General features: G+C 57.4%; 2 protein-coding genes across 4 annotated transcripts; one reads left to right on the top strand and one right to left on the bottom strand.

Annotated features, from left to right (window-relative positions):
* Positions 1-6353: 6353 nt before the first annotated feature.
* On the bottom strand, positions 6354-13082 carry BAK1 (BCL2 antagonist/killer 1). Of its 3 annotated transcripts, none has more exons than XM_058554593.1 (6): positions 12863-13082; positions 10723-10822; positions 9651-9786; positions 9159-9302; positions 7859-8039; positions 6354-7733 (listed from the first exon to the last, which is right to left on the bottom strand). In XM_058554593.1, exons 2-6 carry the CDS (start codon positions 10790-10792, stop codon positions 7629-7631), a joined length of 636 nt encoding a protein of 211 aa, XP_058410576.1. In that variant the 5' UTR covers positions 10793-10822; positions 12863-13082; the 3' UTR covers positions 6354-7628. The 3 variants fall into 3 exon arrangements, with proteins under 3 accessions (XP_058410576.1, XP_058410577.1, XP_058410578.1); XM_058554594.1 differs by lacking the exon at positions 12863-13082 and adding an exon at positions 11777-12796; XM_058554595.1 differs by lacking the exon at positions 12863-13082 and adding an exon at positions 10965-11743.
* Positions 13083-14116: 1034 nt separating this feature from the next.
* LOC131413444 (gametogenetin-binding protein 1-like) lies at positions 14117-18962 on the top strand. Its single transcript, XM_058553975.1, has 6 exons — positions 14117-14577; positions 15185-15300; positions 15723-15811; positions 16042-16189; positions 17137-17276; positions 18912-18962. Exons 1-6 carry the CDS (start codon positions 14117-14119, stop codon positions 18960-18962), a joined length of 1005 nt encoding a protein of 334 aa, XP_058409958.1.
* Positions 18963-19280: the final 318 nt, after the last annotated feature.

Here is a 19280-nt window from a genome sequence, read left to right as displayed (position 1 = left end):
TAACTTGTATATCTCATGTATGCATGGGAGACACCCAGGGAAAAATAACTCCCTGATGTGGCTTTGAATTCAGGATTAAATACCATCTTAATAGGGAAAGGGAAGGGATTATGTAGGCCTCTTAGGGGAAAGTAAATGATTTTTAGGACAGATGAATGGGCCCTTAGAAGAATAGATGGGAGACATGGTAGTTTGTGACAAAGTCTGTCTGGGTGTGCTGTGGACTTCTAGTATCCTCTAGGGGATAGGGGTCAACCTTCCCTGGTTGATGAAACTCCTGGGGAGGGGATCTATGACCACCGAGTTCCTTTTGGAAGATGTGTCTTTAGGCAGATAAGGGAGACTCAGAGAAAGCCTGTCCCAGCATTTGCTATTTTTTAAGCACCTACAGCTCAAAATATACTGAAGCGGCATATTTGGGGGGGGGGGGGGGCGTGTCCTGCTGCCCTTTGGATGTTACAGGATGAAGTAGCATGTTGAAACAAAGACAGGAGATGGTTCGGGGAAACATTCCAGGTGCGGAGCAGATCTTGTTAAATGTGGGTTGGAGAACAGGGAGGAAGTGGGAGGAGCTCTGAAGACACCAGAGTGGTAAGTGGACCACTTGGTAGGAGAAAGAAAAAAGCCGGAAAGCCATTGAGAAGGTCTCAAGTGCATGTCTGACGTGACGCGTTTGTTCCTTCCCCTGAGAAGTCTCCCTGGATCCCCCCCAGACCATTTGGTGCATCCCCCCGGAAGACCATGGCCCTTGAACTTCCCTGACGCTTCTCACCGGGTCATCGTCACGGCTTGAGGCCTCCTCCATTGAAGTGTAAGCTCCCCGAGGACAGAGCCTTTGACTCCAGTGCCTCCACTGGGGACCAGCGAAGAAGAGGTGAATGTGACGAGTATAATAAATCTCATAGATTTTAAGTGGAGATGTGACATGATGAAGACAATGTTTTGTGAAGCCAGTTTGGCGGTGGTGGGGTGCTGGGGATGAATTGAGCTGGGCAGGACCCGAGGAAGGGCCATTACCAAAATCTAGAACAGTGAGAATATACCCCACGGCCTCGGCAGTGGGAGTGGGAAATCAGAGATGGGGAGAGGAGGAGTGAACAGTGAGCAGAGTCTCATGCAGGGCAGCCGTGAGCACACGGAGGCACCGTGGCATGAAGCCGTGGTGCCAAGGAGGGCCCTGAGCAGCAAGGAAGAGAAGTTCATTGAGACATGAATGGGTGTTCTCCTCACCTGAGCCCCTTTGCCCCCAACTTTCCTTCCTCCACACTCTCCAAGTTACCTCTCCCATTGGACAAAACCCCTCCGGGTCTCCCTGTCAGGCACTCAGGTGAGAGACAAATTCCACAGCATCACATAGCAGGGGAATAGGCTTTTCTGATAGTGTGATTTACAATAAGAAATATATATTTGGTCTTCATCCCTGTCGCTGGCACAGAGCTCCTAAAACCCTTGGAATTTCCTGATAAAAGTGATATATAAAAGTGCCTTTTGTTATTCATAACAAGCCCCTTTCAACCACACCTGAGTTTGTATTAATGACAGGACTTTTGGAAAGTCCCTCGGGATGGAGGGTGGTTGCCAGGGGTACCAAGCTGGAGTACAGGGTTGGAACTTCCAGTGCCCCACCCCACCCTCTGAGAAGGGGGAAGCTGGAGGTGGAATCAGCCACCAAAGGCCAATGATTTAATCAACCATGCCTATGTAATGAAGCCTCCACAAGAATCTCTGAACTATGGAGTTCAAGAGAGCTTCCGTGTTGGTGAGCAAGAATGCATCCACTTGCCAGAAGGGTGGCACACCCTGAACTCCATAGGGACAGAAGCTCCTGTGCTCTGGACCCTTCCAGACCTCGCGTAAGCATCTTTTCATCTGGTCGTTCAAGTGTATCCTTTAATATCCTTTGCAATAAACTGATAATCTAGTAAGTAAACTGTTTTCCTCAGTTCTGTGAGCTGCTCTAGCAAATTAGTTGAACCTGAGGAGGGGGTTGTTGGATCCTCCAATCTACAGCCAGTGGGTCAGATGGACAAGTGACAACCCAGACTTGCGATTGGTGTCTGAGGTGCTGGGTGGGGAGCAGTCTGGAGGGACTGGGCCCTTAACTTGTGGGACCTGATGCTATGTCCAGGAGTATAGTGTCAGAATTGAGTTAAACTGTAGGACACTCAGCTGGTATCACAGACTCGCTTGGTGTGGGAAAAACCCCCACACACTGGTGGCCAGAAGTGACAGCAGCGCTGCGAGTATGCAGAAAACAGGAGTGTGCTTTTCCTTTACAGCTTTATTGGGGAAAGAGAAAGCAAGGAGGTCAGTAGGAAGAGAAGCAGCCGTGGGCCCCCGACCCACCTCTCACCCCATGGGGGGCGAGCCAGGGCAGCGGTAGCTGGGCCTGCTTTCCAGCATGCAATCCCGAGGAAGGGCCTTCCTGCCATCACCCTGCCTTTGCATGCAGCTGGCATGGGAAAGCAGCCTTGTCAACGGAGGAACACCAGGCTGCTTGGCACCACGCAGTCTGGATTTGGGGTGCCAGCCCATTCCAGGAGCTGTCTGCGGATGCCAGTAACTGGACACCAGGCCTGTGGATAGTACTGTGTCCCCAGCTAGCCAGGGAGGGGGCACAGAATACTCAGAATGCTGGAATAGCCCCCAGTCCCGTGGTAAGCTGAGCTTGGGTGTGGCCCCTCTCACTGGGAGAAGGAAAAGGGGCCCCTCCTAGCTAGCCCATTGTTCAGGCCACCCAGAATGAAAGTCCAAGGTCATGTGAAGACAATCTTGTCATCACACTACATCACTGCAAGGGGGATTCCCCCACCCCCTCACCAGGGTAGCACTTGGCTTTTATCCTGCACACAGCCCTTCTCACACACAGCCTGGAAGTACTGTTACTCAGGTTCCTGGAAACCTCATTCTTTCTCAGCAGACATAGGAACCCATACACCCAAGCCCAGCCCAGCCCCTCCCTTGCACTCTGATTCACAACAAACACAATTCAGAGAGGCTGGACATGCCAAATTCCCCCTGCCTTTCCCTGGCATGGTCCTCCAGAGAATTTAGCAAGAAAATGTTCTCACTCTTGAGGAGGCCTAACCATCTGCCAGGAAATGAATTGGAGAAGTTGTTCTCAGTAGGGTCGGAGGTCAGGTCAGAGCGGTCAGGTGAAAACATGAGAAGGTTGGTGAGCACAGCTTCCTAATTAGCCCAGCAGCTAATCATCACAAAAGTCTGTGCTGTGAATTTTGCAAAGTAGGTCCACTGTGTGATGTGATGGAGTACATGACTTTGAAGAACTGTCTCCATGCTGTGTTCTTAGCCAAAGCTGGAAAAAGCTGAGGCATTGGGCAGCAGGAGTGATTCCAGGACTGCAAAGGAAGAGCTGAGATAAGTGGAGAGGAATACTGATTTCCACGTTGATTTCAACAATCGATGCCCACTCAAATGTTACTCTCCAGACGCCACACACACACACACACTCACATCCTCCCGGGCATCTATTTGGTGCCTGCCCGCATCCATTGCCAAATTCCACATGCCAGGTGGAAGGAGATTTTGTGGCTTTAGTCCCTTCAGGTATGAAGTGATTTTTCTCAGAAAAGTCCAGTTTCTGCCCATATTAGTCCATTAGCTGATCCTGGTCTCGTGAGGCTGCCCCTCTACCAGATCATTCATACAATTTGCCGGAGATCTGCTTCCAGTCATGTGCTCAATAGGCCAGACCACTGCTTTTCAATCTCTTATCTGGTGGGCTGAATCCTCCTTTTCCATCTTTTATATCCCAGTAGTCTGACGTTCATCTTTTTTTTTTTTTGTGAGGAAGATTATCCCTGAGCTAACATCTGTTGGCAATCCTCCTCTTCGCTGAGGAAGATTGGCCCTGGGCTAACATCCATGCCCATCTTCCTCTACCTTATATGTGGGATGCCTGCCACAGCATGGCTTGACAAGCGGTGCGTAGGTTCTCGCCTGGGACCCGAACCTGTGAACCCCGCGCCACCGAAGCAGAGTGTGTGATCTTAACCACTACGCCACTGGGCCGGCCCTGGTGTTCACCTTTTTAACATGTCTAGCAATTGGTGAACACATCCCAATTTGCTGATTTACTGGCCCCTGACCTTTGGACACCTCCAGCAATCTTTGGTAACTCCATTTTCTCCCTCTCCCTCTCCCTCTCTCTCTCTCCCACACACACACACACACACACACACACACACGCACACACACGATTATGAACATCTGTTCTGCTTAGATTGAATTAAATCCCTAAATCCATATTTTACAGGTGTCTTTGTCAGGGCCTTTACATCTGAGGTGTGTACGACTGGAACAGGATATGGTGGTTTCATTTATTTTGATTAACTAATGAATTAATTTTAATTTATTTTAATGGCATTCAGATGGTTAAGTCACTAAAAACTTGTTCAAACAACTTTCTGAGTGGTTTGGGCAAAGGAAGGATTTTCTCATTTGGATGGACATCCAGTGACCTAAAATAAACTTTCTTCAGAGGAGGTAAAACAGCGAACATCAGAAGGTAAGCTGCCGGGTGGGGCGGGGAGGCGCTGGGTACACGGCAGGGCAGGTGTTTATACCGACACTGCACAAAACCGAGCAGGACACCTGAACGAGCTCCCTTCCCATGGCTGGACCGCCCGAGCCCAGTGGCACCAAAGACTGAAGAATCTAGACCTCTTTGGTGGAAACGACGCTTCAATTTCAGAAGAACCATAAATTTTGAGAATTTGATTTAACTTCCTTAATACCTTCCTTAATACCATCTGCTCCCTGTACCCATAGACCCTGCTTTATTCTGTCCCTGCTAACTTCTCACGCCCTGGTTTCGGCAACTCCGGAATGAGCTTAGATTTCGGTTTTAGAAACTTCATCCCGGCAGAATAGAGGGTGGAATGGAGGGGGCTGGGCTAGACACAAGCCAAAACCTCTTGGGGGCCCCCCCATGCCTTTCAGCATAGCGTTCCAACTCCTTTCTTTAACGGGCAGACAAGGCCACAGCTCCTGCAACCGACCACCCACCTTTCTTCCAGCCCCGGAACTAACCGCTCTTCGGCGAAGGCCTCCTCCTCCAAACCCCGTGGGAGGGAGGGGGAGGTGCGCCGGGGTCCCCGCCCACAAGAGGGCACGCTTGCGTGCTCGATGCGGCGGCCGCCATCTTGGACTCGGGCAGCGCGCCCACCTCTAGCCGTCTTCAGAGGGGTCGTGCCTCGGCGTTGCGGCTTGCACATAGGGACGGAGGGCCGACCCTACACTGTTTCCTCACCTAACCCCTTAGCGGGCTTGTGCTTGAGACCACCGGCGCCAGCTCCCATCCTTCCAACCTCCACGTAAAACCTGGAGCCAGCATCTTGGTGGCAAGTGCCAGCTCCCCGCCCTTTCCTACCTGGTGACTCTGGGCAGGTACCTCAGTTTCCTTATCTGTAAAGTGGGAGTTTGAGCACCACTCCCACCTTCCCCCGGGTCACCAGCTATATTACCTGCTGATTGGGCTTGGGTGATACATCCTCAGCATGAAGCCGGGTGCATAGTGCGTGCGCCACAAATGTTGTCTATGAGCTATTCCTGCAGGAGATCGTGGGGGAGGGGGGGGCGGTCTTGTGTAGCCACCACTGTTCCAGCCGCCACTGCTGTCAGGCCCCCTCTCCATGATTGCGTCTGTGCGCGGACTCTTTGAAGACCAAGTCGGAGGGGCAAAGGGATTGGCAAGACACCTTCAAGAGTGAAAACGAAACCTGAGTCGCTTAGGACTTGCATGTGACCGTTTTGGAAGGGTGTCAGAAACACAGACCAGGGTGCCCAGGACTGGAAAGACTTTGTAGATTTTGGAACGTTTAAACGCCCCCACGCTTGTTATTTTTATCATCCCTGGCTGCCTCCCCATAGGGACTCCCATGCAGCACAAAACTAGAATGAAAAGCCCTGTGTGTGTGCTAGCTGTGGGGGACATTTGGAAGAGGGAGCTAGGACAATGTGTCCAGGCGGAGCCAAGCGTGGGTGATGGCCCAAGGGAGAGGAATTCAGGCCAGGCCTAAGGTGGCCTGTGGGGGTCCCCAGACACGTGTAGCTGCTCCACCACTCTGTAGCCAGAGTCCAACCATTTGGGGTCCCCTGACTTCCTAAGGGAGTGGAAAACTTGCCTGGAACCCAAAGAGATGAGGGAAGTGCTGGGAAAAGGGGCTAGAGAGAAGGGGAGGAGCCAAGGCCTTCTAGGGGTCTGGAGAACCATACCCAGCTCTCCACAGGATTCTGGAGGCCCAAGATGAGACCTTAGTCAGTAATAAACCAGGTGAATGTCAGGTGCACCCAGGTTCCCCCAATCCTGCTTGATGGAGAGAGGGGTAGCAAAGGACACAAAAATTACCAAGTGGTTGTGGGGGGATTGCAGTTTATTTTCAGACACACTCAGAGGGTAGGGGGTGGCCAGTGGGCTCCATCTGCATCCCCTCCCCACATTTGGCTTAATCTTCTCTCCCCTTCCCCTAGACTGTGCAAGATAGACAAGGCACTCCCACCCCCGCCCCATAGGCGGGGCTTAGGGCAGGTGAGGAGTGTAGAGGGTGGGGGGTTGGGGGGTAGAGTTCAAGTATTCACAGTTCCCCACCCACACCCCCAGATTACACTGTGCCCAGGCCATGAGGGAGGATCCCAACCCTGAGGTTCCTAGTGGTGTTACTAGCCCTTCTCTCACTCAGAAACCTCAAGATAAGCTTCGTACCCCTCTTCCCTGACAATAACCACAGTCCTAAACTCTATAGCCTGGGCAAGGAGGGGGCCTCAGCACTCCCCTCACTCAAGGCCCCTGCTTCCTTATCTAGAGTGTTGGGGGTGGGGCAGGCTTCACTTGTAGTGAACAGGTTGGAAGCAAGGGGTAACAGGTGAGGGGAAGGGAGAGAACTGAGGCCCTCAGGAGGCAGGCTGGAGGGTGCCAGATGAATTCAGACAGCTCCGGTCTGCAGCCCCCTCCACCCCCCAGGCCCAGAATCCCTGAGAGTCCACCTGCAAAGGCAATATGGGGTGGGGGGAGTGGGAGCAGGGGGAGCTGAGCAGGACCTCGTCCCCCACCCCTAGACAGTCCTGTTCCTGGGGGACATGATGCTTAGGAAGGGCCAGAACTGGGCTCCAGGCCCAGCTCTCAACTCTGAACTGCCAGAACAGCTGAGTCCTAGGGAACACAGGGGAAGCCTGCTAACCCCCACACCCCAGACATCCTGGCTTGGGCAGAGTAGTAGGGATGGGGGGGAGGGTCCTCCCAAGGGGATTATAAAAGCTAAAACGATTAACAACTTCTTTGGGAGAAGTGGCTCCCAGCCTCTTGCTTCCCCAAGTTATCAGTCTCCCCAGTGCCCAGCAGAGAGGGCTGAGGGGGTCCCAGAGAGCTGAGGGAGGAGACTACAGCCCCTGTCTGACAGGATGGGGCCCATTAGCACCACGCAACATCAGGGCACCCCTACAGCCTGATTGACCCCTGGGCAGGGACCCTCCAAAGGTGGAGTGCCCACTTGCTAAAGCTTCTGTACAGTTGAGGGGGGGACCCCTGCAGGGGAGGGGGTGAAGGGAGAAGGCTTGGCTGAAGTCCAGGAAAGGGTCTCTGCTGGGACCCCAAAGGGCCCCTCCGGGAGTCATGACTTGAAGAATCTTCGTACCACATACTGGCCCAGCAGAACCACAGCCAGAACTATCACCACGTTCCAGATGGGGCCATTTCCCAGGTCCAGAGCTGCCACCTGCCAGGAGAGACAGAGTGCTCATAGGGGGGCTGGCAGCATCTACAGGCCCCTGGGACCAGGTGGGGCTGAGAGAGGGGCAGCCTCAGCAGTGGGGAGGGGGCTGCCAGTGCTTGGACACTCACCCAGCCGCCCCTCTGCGCGATCCACCGGGCAATGCAGTTACGCAGCATGAAGTCGGCCACGAAGTGGGTCAGCTGGCCCAGGAAGCCGGTGAGGCCACGCTGGTAGACGTGCAGGGCCAGGCGGTAGCCGAAGCCCAGGAGAGCCACCACTCGGCCCCAGTTGATGCCGCTCTCAAACAGGCTGTGGGCAGAGCGTCCGACCCCGTCAGTAGAGACCCTCCCCCCTGGAGGCCCTTCAGCCTGCTTCCCCCACCCTGCCTTGTGCCGCCTCCCTCTCTCCCAGCTGGAAAGCAAAATGGCTTAGCTGTGAATCAAGGCGGCAGAGGCTACCCCAGCCTGGCCTCGATTTGGGAAGAGCCTGCGTCTCTGTGAAAGGAGAAAGCTCAGAGGGCACATGAGCGAGATGCTGCCGCTGGGGTGTGGCCCCAGTGCTGCAGGCGCGAAGGGGCACAGAGAGGGCAGAGGGCAGAGCACGCAGGAGGAGGCAGCAGGAGATTACCTGTGGGTGTTGCTGCTGGCCTGGCAGCCCGAGGGACAGCAGAGAGAAAAGGACAGAAGAGGAGGTTAGGACAGGTCCTGGAATCACAGCAGGGTAGGGGGTGGCCTTTAAGGACAAGGGCAGGACGTTGCAGCTGTGAGCACTAATTCTAAATCTATTGCCTGCTCCTGCCTGCACCCCCAGCTTCAAATCTACCCTCAGACTGGCCTCCCTAACCTGGATGGTAACAAGGGCTAACACCTTGAAGTGTGGATGCCGCTAAGCATATTTCCCCTATTTTATGGACAGAGATTGAGGGCTAAAAAGTTTCACAAAGCCGGTAGGTGGCACAGCTGAGATGTGACCCAGGCGTTTGGTCTCTTTAAACACCACCTCAGATCGCCTTTCAGATGCCAGATAATAGCACCTGGAAGCCATTTCCAGGACCTGGTAGAGCGTAGCCACCGTATCTTTGGTGTGAAATGTGGTCCCAAATCGGAAGGACAGCTGTGTCCCAGCTGGGCTGGGCAGCTCTGGGGACATCCCTGCCCCAATCTCTCCACAGTCCTGATCTAACCCGAGGTCAGGTCCTCAGTGCCAGCGCTCACAAGAGAAGGGAGCTTATGCACAAACAATGAGTCAGGGACCCCTGACGGACCCAGAGGGAGAAAGACGGGGCCAAGACCACGCGTGAGTTAACAACAGACACAGGGACAGCAAACACGTCTCTTGACACTGACAGAGAAGCGTGTGTATCCCATCCCACGGGCAGGGCGCAGCGTGGTGGTGACCGTGCAGCAGGGAGGCAGTGGCCGGGGCTACCTCGAGGCGATCCTGGTGAACAACTCATAGGCGTTCTCTGCCGTTGGCTGCAGGTGCTTCAGCATGGTCTGGAACTCCGAGTCGTAGCGCCGGTTGATGTCGTCCCCGATGATGGCGAGCTGCCGCCCCACCTGCCCCGTGGTGCTGGAGGACCGGGAGGCAGGCGAGTGAGCAGACAGGCGGGCAGGCAGGGCTGGGACCTGGGCTCACAGCGAAGGAGTTCTACCCGAGATGCCCCTGGCCTTGGGCACCCTCCTTGGAGGCCCTGATAGTATTCTCAGACATGAGGGCTGGGCCCAGGGTCAAGGGGCAGGCATGTGCTAAACAGGGTGCAAGGTCCCGCATGGGGGTGGGAGCCCGCGATGAAAAGGGAGCACCAATGGGAGGACGAGACCCCCCAGGCCTCCCCGCCTCCCAAGACTGGCACGGCGACCCCATGTGAACTCTGCCTCCCTGAAGGTGACCCTGTGGGCTCAGGGGGCTGCTGCTCACCTGTTAGGTTCTAGGGGCAAGGTGGCCATCTCTGGGTCAGCAGGCACAACCGCGCCCTCCGCCTCCTGCTCCTGCTGATGGCGGTAATAAACGTAGCTGCGGAAAACCTCCTCCGTGTCCCGGGCTACCTGCTCCTCTGAGGATCAAAGCTGGGAGTCAGGGAGGAAGGGCTGGTGGATGGGTCACTGTCTCTCACGGCCACAGGTGTCCTCGCCCGTGGATGGAAGTGTCCCTGCTCGAGCCCTGTTAACACCTGGCACTTACTCTGTGCAGGGCATTCTTCTGGCACTTTTCATTTAATCTTCACAACAGCCTTGTGCAGTAGGTGAGCCCCAGTTTATAGTTGGGGAAACTGAGGCACGGGTGTTTACTTGCACAAGGTCATACAGCTAGAACAAGCAGTGAAGCCAAGATATAATCCCAGGCCTCTGGGCCCCCGAGTTTGTTTGAGCATGTACAAGGGACCCGGCCCTTATGGCTTAGGGAATGTGGGGCTGTAAAAGTCACAAAGGGAAATAGGGACAGACCTGGGAGCTGAGCCCAAAGCCCAGGGAACAGCCTGTAGTGGGCTGTGGGCTGCAGGCTTCCCGATGGTCCCGTGGGAAGAGGGAAGAAGGGCAGCCATCTTACTTCCTCCCCAGCAATCCCTTTCCCCGTTTAGCAGACCTGATTCGGTGATAAGCCAACTTACTTCCTTATTTCTCCTCAGGCAGGGATAGGCCAGCCACGCCCTGCTCTTCTCTCCTCCCCTCCCCCATCCTGCCCCGCTGCCCTGGCATGGCGCTGTGCCCACCTCATGCGCGCTCCCTGGCCTCTCCCAGCCTCTGTACCCTCCCTGGCCCAGACTCCTCCCCAACTCCCAGGGCTTAACCTTGACCGAACTCTAGCTTCTAAGGCCAAGGAGCCACCTGCTTTGGGTGGGGAGAGACTGTTCTCATTTATCCAAGGTGAGTAAACTGAGGCAGGAGAGCCTGCCCATAAGTCCTGGCTGACCCTGTCCACTTCTGCTCTCTGCACCCTCACAGACGGCCCTGGTGATTATGGGATGAGTGAGGGGCGGAAAGACCCTTACCCGAAGTGGGGGATGGGGCAGGCTCTCCACACTCCTGCCTGGGGGGACCTGGGCCTTGCCCGGACGCCATTTTTCAGGTCCCAGTGGAGGATAGGTTAGCCTGTGGGGATGGGTGAGAGAAAGCAGAGATGGGGACAAGCAGGGGCCACTGACAAAACGTTCCCACAGCCACATAGGAGGGAGGGGCCCCCCGCTCCCAAAAGACCCCACAGCCCTAGCTCCAGCCACTCCTATTTCACCACCTCAGGTCCTTGTGGAGTCTGCTGGCGGAATCAGAACTCAGAGAGGGTTTCACTGGCAACCTTTCCAGGGAGAACGGGAGACCGGCGCGAGAGAGGCGAGGCTGCCGCGAGTCACACCCAGGGATCTGTCCCTGGCCGCCAGGCCTCCGGGAGGAGGGGCCCCAGCAGTGCCTAGTGGATCTCGTCACACTTCATCTCACTCCTGGGCGAGTGAGGCTGGTTTCAGAGGCTGGGGGCTCTTTCAGCTGCTCCTGGGGCCTCGTGCACGCCACCAACACACGCTTACCGCGGGCTCGCCACCTTCCAGCCAATGACCCATGAAGCCCGTCCTTGAAGGTCCCACTTCCCCTTGGCTGGTCAGAGCACACCTGTTTTCCAATTCAGGCCTGTTAGCCGCAAACATTTCCTGAGCGCCTATGGTATACTTCTACCACGTGTGAGCACTCCCCAGGGGGTGCCGGACACTGAAAATGCACATTAACCCAGCAAGGTAAGCATCACATACCCGCTTTACAGGTGGGAAAAGTGAGGCGCAGAGGTTAGTGCCCAAGGCCACCTTGCTGGTCAGGCAGTCAGGACCGTTATCTGAATTTCCGTGAGTCCGTCTACTCAACACACTCACGTCAGATTTATTTTCCAGTTTGTGGACATCAGAGGGTGTCCTATCCAGGGCAGCTGTCCCTGTTTACGTCTGGCCTCTGCTCTTCCCACGCCTGCCTTGCAGTGAGCAGAGGAAGCCCTCAAGAGCCAGGGCCTTCTTCACAGCCCCCAGCCTGCCTCACATATGTACCCCCCACCACCCGCTTGCTCACCGGTCCCAGCCCCAATTTTCCTCTTCATCCAGCCCTGGCCGCAGCCCCGATCTGCTCTATGAACCCTTGACAGAGGGAGTATTTCCTGGACATGAGCTGTTTCACTTTCAGTTTGTACCCCCTTCATTTCCCCTCCACCCGAAAGCTGCCTCCATCAGCGTCCAGGCGAGAAGCACCCCTCCTCCCACCCCTGGGGAGGGCACAGCCCCGCCCTGAGCGGCCCCCTTCTCCCTGGGAGGGCCTGTGTACCCCCCGCCGGCCTCCCTCTCAGGCCTGGGGCCATTTTCGAAAGTGCCCCAAGAGAAGGGGTGGGGGAGGGCAGGACCACCTGTGCACTCAGCTCTCCACCCCTCCACCCTCTCAGAGCAGGACGGGGAGAAGGCAGAACCCCCTCCACCCCTGGGCGCTCGACCTCAGTAACACAGACCTTTGCCTGGCACACCCCCATCCCGGCAGCTCCTTCCTGATCAAGTTCTCCCTTCCCTCTCCCCTGGTCCCTGAAACCCGGCAGCCCCAGGACAGCAGGGCCCAAGGATGCTGATGGCACTCCCGGCTCCCTCCACCACCATCCCGGGGGCTCACTGCCAGGGAGCAGGTAGAGCCTCAGAACGGCCCCCCAGGGCCAGAGGCCTTGTGCCGACCTGGGCTCACCCCTTCCCCATCCAAGTGGCCTGAGTTCCTGGTAAGGGGAGTCCACTGCACCCCACTTGCTGGGCCCAGGATGTTCCCAGGGGGAGATGCCTGGCCAGGCTGCCCAGGGGCTCCTGGGGCAGCAGGAAGCACCATGAAAGTTCTCCCCCTGCCCTTGACCTTGGCTCTGACCTCCACTCCCATCCCCCAGACCGCTAAAGGACCTGGGTCTTTGGCACCCGATTCTCTGGCACCCAGGGCGGAGGCGAGAGGGGAAGCTGTCTGAGGGGCAGCCAGAGGGAGCCCTAGCTGGATCAGGCCCCCAGCAGGGGTTGGCGGAACTGCCCAGGCATTGAGGCCTCCCCCTCCCCACCCTACTCCCTGCAGGCTCGCTGCCCCACCCTGGGCCTGGGACTGCTGAGAGCGGGGAGGATGGGCAAGATCCTCCCGGCTTACCTGCCCGGACCCTGGCCCAGGCCCGGGGCGGGTCAGCGGGGCCGAGGCTGCTCCCAGGGGTATGGTGCTCAGGCCTGGCTTCCAGAACCGGGCGTCAGTGAATTCCTGGTGTCTGGATGCAGCCTCTGCTTCTCCAGGCGCGGCCCTAGGGACCCGCGAGGCTGCGGCGATCATAGAGGTGCCGGCTGCTCCCGGCTCAAATCAGCTCCCTCTAGAGGAAGTTGCTCTGTGGCCGCCGGATACGGATGCACCAGCCTAAAGCCTGGGGGGCGGTCTGGGCTCACACGGCCCAGGGAGCCACTCCCGCCCCCTACCCTCTGCCCCAGGCAGGCAGAGTGGCTCCCCCTCCCCTGCTGGTTTTCAGCCCCTGACTCCCAGCCCCTGTCCTTGATCTTTCCCTCCCTTCCATCAATCAACACCAATAAAAAAGGACGGTGACGTTTCTTAAGCACTACTGAGTGCCCTGCGCTTAAGCAACCGTTGTCTCACTGAATCTTCTCACAACCCTTGGAAGTAGGCGCTGTCGACTACACCCATTTTACAGATGAACAAATTGAGGCTCAGCTGGTTTAAGATACTCTCCCAAGGTCCCTGAGCTGGGTGTATAATCAGGTCTGTAGATGGCCGTGGGGAATAATAATACCAAATTGAGATTCAACGAGCAGTTAAGACATGTGCACCAGGCACCTCGGTGGTCTCTGGAGATACACAATCCTGAAGGTGATAGCCAGGTAAACAGAGAGGAAAACACAGTGGGGTCTGTGCTACCACCTGGGCATGGGCAAGCTGGGTGCTGAGAGGAGGGCAAGGGGAGGACAAATACTATCTGGCCATGGGGAGTGTTCTCCAGGACAGAAGCAGCCACAGCTGGAGAAGGACAGCTAGGCGGAGAGAGGTGTGTGCAGGGTGCTTAAGAGCCTCTGCTCCATTCTCAGGGCCCTGGTCCCCCCAGCCTCCTCTGTCTGCCCCCACCCCCATGCCTCCTGGAGCCTCACCAGCCACCCCCTAGTCTGGCTCCCATACCTCCTTCCCCTGCCTCATCGACCCCCTGCCCTCTCTGTCCCCAACTAACCCCCGCCATCATGTCCTCCCCCCAGCCCCCCATCACTCCCCCCACCTGCCTGACCTTTGCCTTCTAGAACTCCTGGAAGTTTCCAACTGGAGGTTTTAATTTGAAAGCTCCTCCTGTTCTTAAGCAGTTGGTCCTGGAGTGGCTGCTACGGCCCCTCCCTCTCAGTCAGGGTCCCCCTCAGGATGGAGGCCCCAGCCACAACCCCTCGATCCCGGATTTTGGGCCGCTCCTCCGTGTTGCGCTTCTTCCGTAGCCTGAGGGGGAGCAAGAGCAGCCCGAAAAGCTCTGACAAGGCACTGTCAAGGGGTCGGGCGTGCCCCTCACAAGAGCACGACGCCATCCCCCTGATGACGGACCACCACCGAGGAGTGGGGAGGAAGGAGCCCAGGCCACCCGCCACAGTGCCCTGCATCCTCTCTGTGGCCATGCCACGGCACGGTCCCTCGGGGCTGGGGGACACGGGGACCCAGACCCCCACCCCCAGGGAGGTCCTGAAGGTCATGGCCCAGGGTGTGGAGGTGAAGTCAGTCCTGCCCAGAGGAAGCCAGGAGGTGCTGGACGACCTGTCTGAGAAGGAGGGGAGGGAAGAGGAGGAGGAGGAGGCAGCAGGGGAGGCCTCCCGGGACACAGGGACCTCAGACAGGTGAGGGGCTGGGCTGTGGATGGTGGGAAGGGGCCTGGGATGGAGCTACTGGATGTAAGCCGGTGGAAGGATGTGGGCCTGAGATGGGAGGACCCAGATTGGAGAGGGTCCAGGAATGTGAGTCCTTGGAGGGGCAGCAGACTGGAACCAGATACCTGGGTGGCGAGGAGCCTGGAGATGGGGGTGTGGGGAGGAGACAGAGACAGGGATGGAGGCACCAAAGATGAAAGGGGGACAGGCTGGGGACTGGGAAGGGAGCATGCCAGGCCGGGTGGGCTCCCACTGCTTCCTATCTCTTTTCTGCCGCAGCCACCCCCCCCAACTTCCCTCCCACTCTGTCCCTCCCAGTTCCCACTCCCATTTGGACCTGGCACCCACTCCCTGTGAGGAAGGGGGCCCACTTCTCCTTCTGCTCCCCACCACCCTACCTTTGGGGAGGGATAGCCCCCATCTATGATGAAGACCTCAGAGGGCAGAGCAGGGAGCTGTTGGGAGCAGGAGGATGGAGGGGGCTGAGCAGAGCCTGTGTGAGAGCCTTGGAGGGGCTGGCATGTCCAGGGGCCTTTGCCACATCTCTGGGCCCCACCTGACTCTGCTTTGGGATCAGGAGCCACTTTGCCAGAGCCCTGGAGGTGGAGCAAGGATGCCTGCAGAGGGCCGTGGGGCCACTGGAGGTCAGCCCCGAGGCCTTCCCCAGGGAGGAGAAGGAGCGTCTGCTTGATGGTGAGTCCACGTGGCGGCCACAGGCGTGAAATGGACCCTCTTCCTCTAGGACTCCACAGGATGTGGAGCCTGGAAGGACACGGGACGGTCTGAGGGAATGCTGGAGGCAGACTGCCTGGGTTCGAATCCCAACTCCACTGTGCCCAGCTGTGTGACAGTGGCAAGTTGCTCAACCTTTCTGTGTCTCAGTTTCCTCATCTGTGAGATGGGAGTATAATAGTGCCTATCTCAGAGGGTAGTTGCAAGGATTACATGAGGTGTTCTTTGTAAAGTGTCTAGAACTGTGCCTGGCACATAGTAGGCATTTGCTAAAGAAAACAAGGAGACCCCACCTCAGCTCAGCACCGCCAATGTCCCTGCCCTTCTGGGCCTGGGCTACCCCCCAGTGCTATCAGCCTGTCAGTGACACTGGCCCTTCACAGGAGACCTCAGGCTGGCCTCTTTGAAGGTGGGGGCGACCCCCTGGAACCGCCTCCTCACCTTGTACAAGCAGCTTCAGAAGTCGGCAAAGGTCTGTGGGGCCAGACTGGGGTAATGGGGGGAAGCCTGGGTGGGGCTCTCCCCACATCTGGCTGGGCCTCAGGAAATGTGGCTGGGCCTAGGGGGCGCAGTGCCCTTTCTTGACCTTTGGGAGCTGTTCCCTGCTGCTTTGTGCTGTGTCTGGAGGTTGGTGGTGGGGGTGGGGCTGCAGGCTGGGGGCCCCACCTTCTCCACCTGCTCAGTGACCCCACATGCCCTCAGTTTCCTCTCAAGGAAGGCTTCCCATCTGAGGAGAAAGGGGAGGAAGAGGAAATAGAGGAAGAGGACAGGTCATTCAAGCTCTGTGTCCCAGGCACTGTCAGCCTCCAGTCACCGCTGCATAAGACCTTTATGTCAACAGACACCGTGGGTAAGTGCGGCGCCCCCACTTCCCCTCCAAACCCGCCTGCAGGCGCAGGGAGCCCCACTTTGGCCAGAGGCTCACGGGTGCGATACCAGTTCTCACCACCAGGTGGTACCAGAGGACTTAAGATGACCACCCGAGAAGTGAGACCAGTGTGTGGCTGGACTGGAGGCCACGTTAGGTCTAGCAAGGGTCCTTCTCCCTCAGGGTTTGGGAGGCAGTGAGGTGGAGGTTGTGACTGGGCTGTGGCCCCTCGAGCACCACCTTTTCCCAGCCTGGAATTCTAACTCCTTCTGTGGCCACCTCCATCCCTGGTTTTCCCATCATGCACTGCTGTGCCCCAAGGGTCCCCTCTCCCAGGGCAGCCCCTGTGCTGTCAGGACATGGTGAGCAGATGGCTCAGCGGTAATACCATAATATGGGGAAATCATTGTTGACATTTACATAGCCGTTACTATCAGCCAGACTCTATTCTATGCACGTTTATTGAAATACCACATCACAACTGAGGTAGGTCCTATTATAATCTTCACTTCACAGTGAGGAAACTGAGCCACAGAGAGGTTAAGTAACTTGTCCAAGGCCACACAGCTAGTAAGGGGGCAGAGCTAGGACTTGAACTCGGGAAGTTTGGGTGGTTCCATCCTTGCTCTTGAGTCAGTGGCTAGAAGAGGGGCAGAGGTCTGCCCCTGGCATGTCTCCCCAGGAGGTAAGGAGAGTCACAGTCATGATGAGGGAGGGAGCCCATGGACAGTGAGGGAGCCCTGGGGAAGGCAGGGGGAGGTGGTGTCCAGCTGGCTCCAGGTGATGGGAGAGGAAAGGGCTATGCTGGGGGTGACCAGGGACTACACAGGGCTGGCATGAGGTCCAGAGCCGCCACCTCCTCCTCCGGCCCCCAGCAGGTTGCCCCTCCCTGCTCTGACCTGTCTCATGCCCATCTCTCTGGCTCTCAGGGTTCGTGGAGTCAGAGTTAAAGAAGCTTCTGGTAGTGCAGCGAGAGTCCCGCCTTTGGAAGATGGGCAGCCACGAGGGCCGGGAGCTGCTGACCCAGCCGGAGATCACCCTGGAGGAGGCGGGCGTTGTGGACGGCCAGGTACGCCCGGCCTGGCCCACCACCACCCCTGCCTGAGGGCCCCGGAGAGAGTGGGCTGGAGGCCTCCCATCTCCACGGGCGCCACCGCCTGGGCTGGGAAGGCACCGTCTCTTCTTGCTGGGGTGTTTCTGAGAGTAGGACACTGACCCCCTGCACGCACACTTCTCCATCAGTCTCTCTCTCTGTCCCCTGACCCAGAGTCCAAATGTCCATTTTTAAGTCTTAAGTTTGGCATTCATTTGCTGTGTGGCCTTGGGAAATCCCTTCCCCTCTCTGGACCTCAGTTTTCTCATCTGTACGACAAGGGGATTTGTCTAGGCGGCTGTAAGGCTTTCCTGTGCATCTGTGATTCACACAGCGTTGCTCTTTTTCTCTCCAATTCACACCCACACGTACTCGCGCAAGCACACACACGCAGCTCGGGGAGTTACCCCACTGTTCACACCAAGGACCACCGACTGCCCACCCTCCTCGACATCGGCCTTCAAGCTTAGCCTGTCCCAGCTTCTCCGAGTGCACCTTGATGGAGCTGTTGTTGAAAAGTGTGTCGATGTCCTTTTCGAGTTCATTTCCATTCATTCATCAGCTCGTCTTTCATTCAGTGGACATTTGCCCCTGATGGTCATGAAACTGATGGTCGCGTAGTTCATGAAAGGAAAGAGCCTGGGGTTCTGAGGCCATGGTCTCCAGTCGAAGTCCCTGGTGCTGTGACCTTGAATGTGGGCCTCAGATTCTTTACCTGTGAAAGGGGCTGTGGGAAGGAGCACATGAGCCGAGGGGTGTGTGACTGCAGACTGCAGAGGACACTCCAGCGTGAGGGATTCTGACCCCCCGGGGGGTAGTGAATACCAGAAATACACGCCTGCCGGGCGTTGAGGCCTGCACGCCTGTGTCACAGGGCGCCCCCATGTGCCCTGGGGAGCAAGGCTGGCCCCCCTCATCCAAGACCACACAGGCTGTCAGCTCCGCAGGGCCCCTCGTTTTTGCCTTTTCACGCTAAAGAGATCTCTCCTCACCCTTCCCTCCAGAGCCGCCCCCTGAGCCGGCCTGCCCCTGTCCCAGGGGTCACAGTCCTGGAGTAGCCTGAGCACCAGGGGGGGCCCTCGGGGGTTTCTGGGTGGTGGCAAGTGGGGGCCCAGCTCAGCCCTCACTTGAGGGACAGAGGAACCTCAGGAATATCTTCCTCCTGTGGGTGTTTCAAGGGTCCTGTCCTCATCGCCCACCGTATCTACCTCAGGGACACAAGCTGGGGGGGGAGGAAGCCGCCCTCCAGCCTTTGGGGGATGCTGGGGCGCTGGGGGAGGGGCGCTGAGGTGCTGCTGCACCACCCTAGGCTGGAGGGAAGGGTACAGAGCCCCCTTGTATGGTGTCCAGGACAGAGGTGAGGGAGGGCAGGGTCGGCTGGGGTGCCTGACTCCTGGGGCTTCCAAGGACTCCCCAGCCGGAAGGGGGTCCCTGAGCTGGCTCAGGGGTGGTGGACCTGGGCCAGCTGTGGGGACGTGGGGGAGGGCCTGGAAAAGGCGACCTTGGGTGCTTGTCTATGGAGGGTAGGTGGGAAGGTTCTAGGGGTGCAGAGGAGGGAGGGGAGAGCCTGAAGATGCCGAGGCGTCTTCCCTCACCCACTTCTGCCCCCAGCACCTGCTCCTGGAGGAGATGGACGAGATGGGAAACTGGCCTCCGGAGTGAAGCTGGTGCTGGCCCTGAGTCTACCCTGCCCCAGACCCCGGGAACTCACGTAGGGATGCACCTCCCTTCTTAGGGCACGTCCAAGGAGCCCCTGGGGCCAAGGGGTCTTGGGATAAACAATGTCCACCTGTCTGCAGGGTGGGCCTGCCCAGCAGACTGTCCCCACCCATCAGACTCAGGCCTGTGATGTTATTAATAAAGCCCAGTTTGACTCAGGCCTCCTTGGCTGTCTGTGTGTGGACCCCGCCCCTCCTCCTCAACCCTGGAACAAGCTCATTTTATCTCCGTCTAACATTTTATCTGTCTAGTCCCCAATCT

The sequence above is a fragment of the Diceros bicornis genome, chromosome 14 (assembly GCF_020826845.1).
Source record: "Diceros bicornis minor isolate mBicDic1 chromosome 14, mDicBic1.mat.cur, whole genome shotgun sequence".
Classification (NCBI taxonomy): Eukaryota; Metazoa; Chordata; class Mammalia; order Perissodactyla; family Rhinocerotidae; genus Diceros; species Diceros bicornis.
The sequence above is the reverse complement of the archived record's forward strand: the minus strand, read 5'-3'. Positions and strand labels throughout refer to the sequence as shown.

Excerpts from the sequence above, each read along its gene's own strand:
- LOC131413444 (XM_058553975.1), top strand. The coding sequence starts at position 14,117 with ATGGAGGCCCCAGCCACAACCCCTCGATCCCGGATTTTGGGCCGCTCC. Across the intron at positions 16,190-17,136 it reads TATGTCAACAGACACCGTGG|GGTTCGTGGAGTCAGAGTTA; the intron begins GTAAGTGCGGCG and ends TCTGGCTCTCAG. Across the intron at positions 17,277-18,911 it reads CGGGCGTTGTGGACGGCCAG|CACCTGCTCCTGGAGGAGAT; the intron begins GTACGCCCGGCC and ends TTCTGCCCCCAG.
- BAK1 (XM_058554593.1), bottom strand. The coding sequence starts at position 10,792 with ATGGCGTCCGGGCAAGGCCCAGGTCCCCCCAGGCAGGAGTGTGGAGAG. Across the intron at positions 8,040-9,158 it reads TTCACCAGGATCGCCTCGAG|CCTGTTTGAGAGCGGCATCA; the intron begins GTAGCCCCGGCC and ends CTCTGCCCACAG. Across the intron at positions 7,734-7,858 it reads TCGCGCAGAGGGGCGGCTGG|GTGGCAGCTCTGGACCTGGG; the intron begins GTGAGTGTCCAA and ends CTCTCCTGGCAG.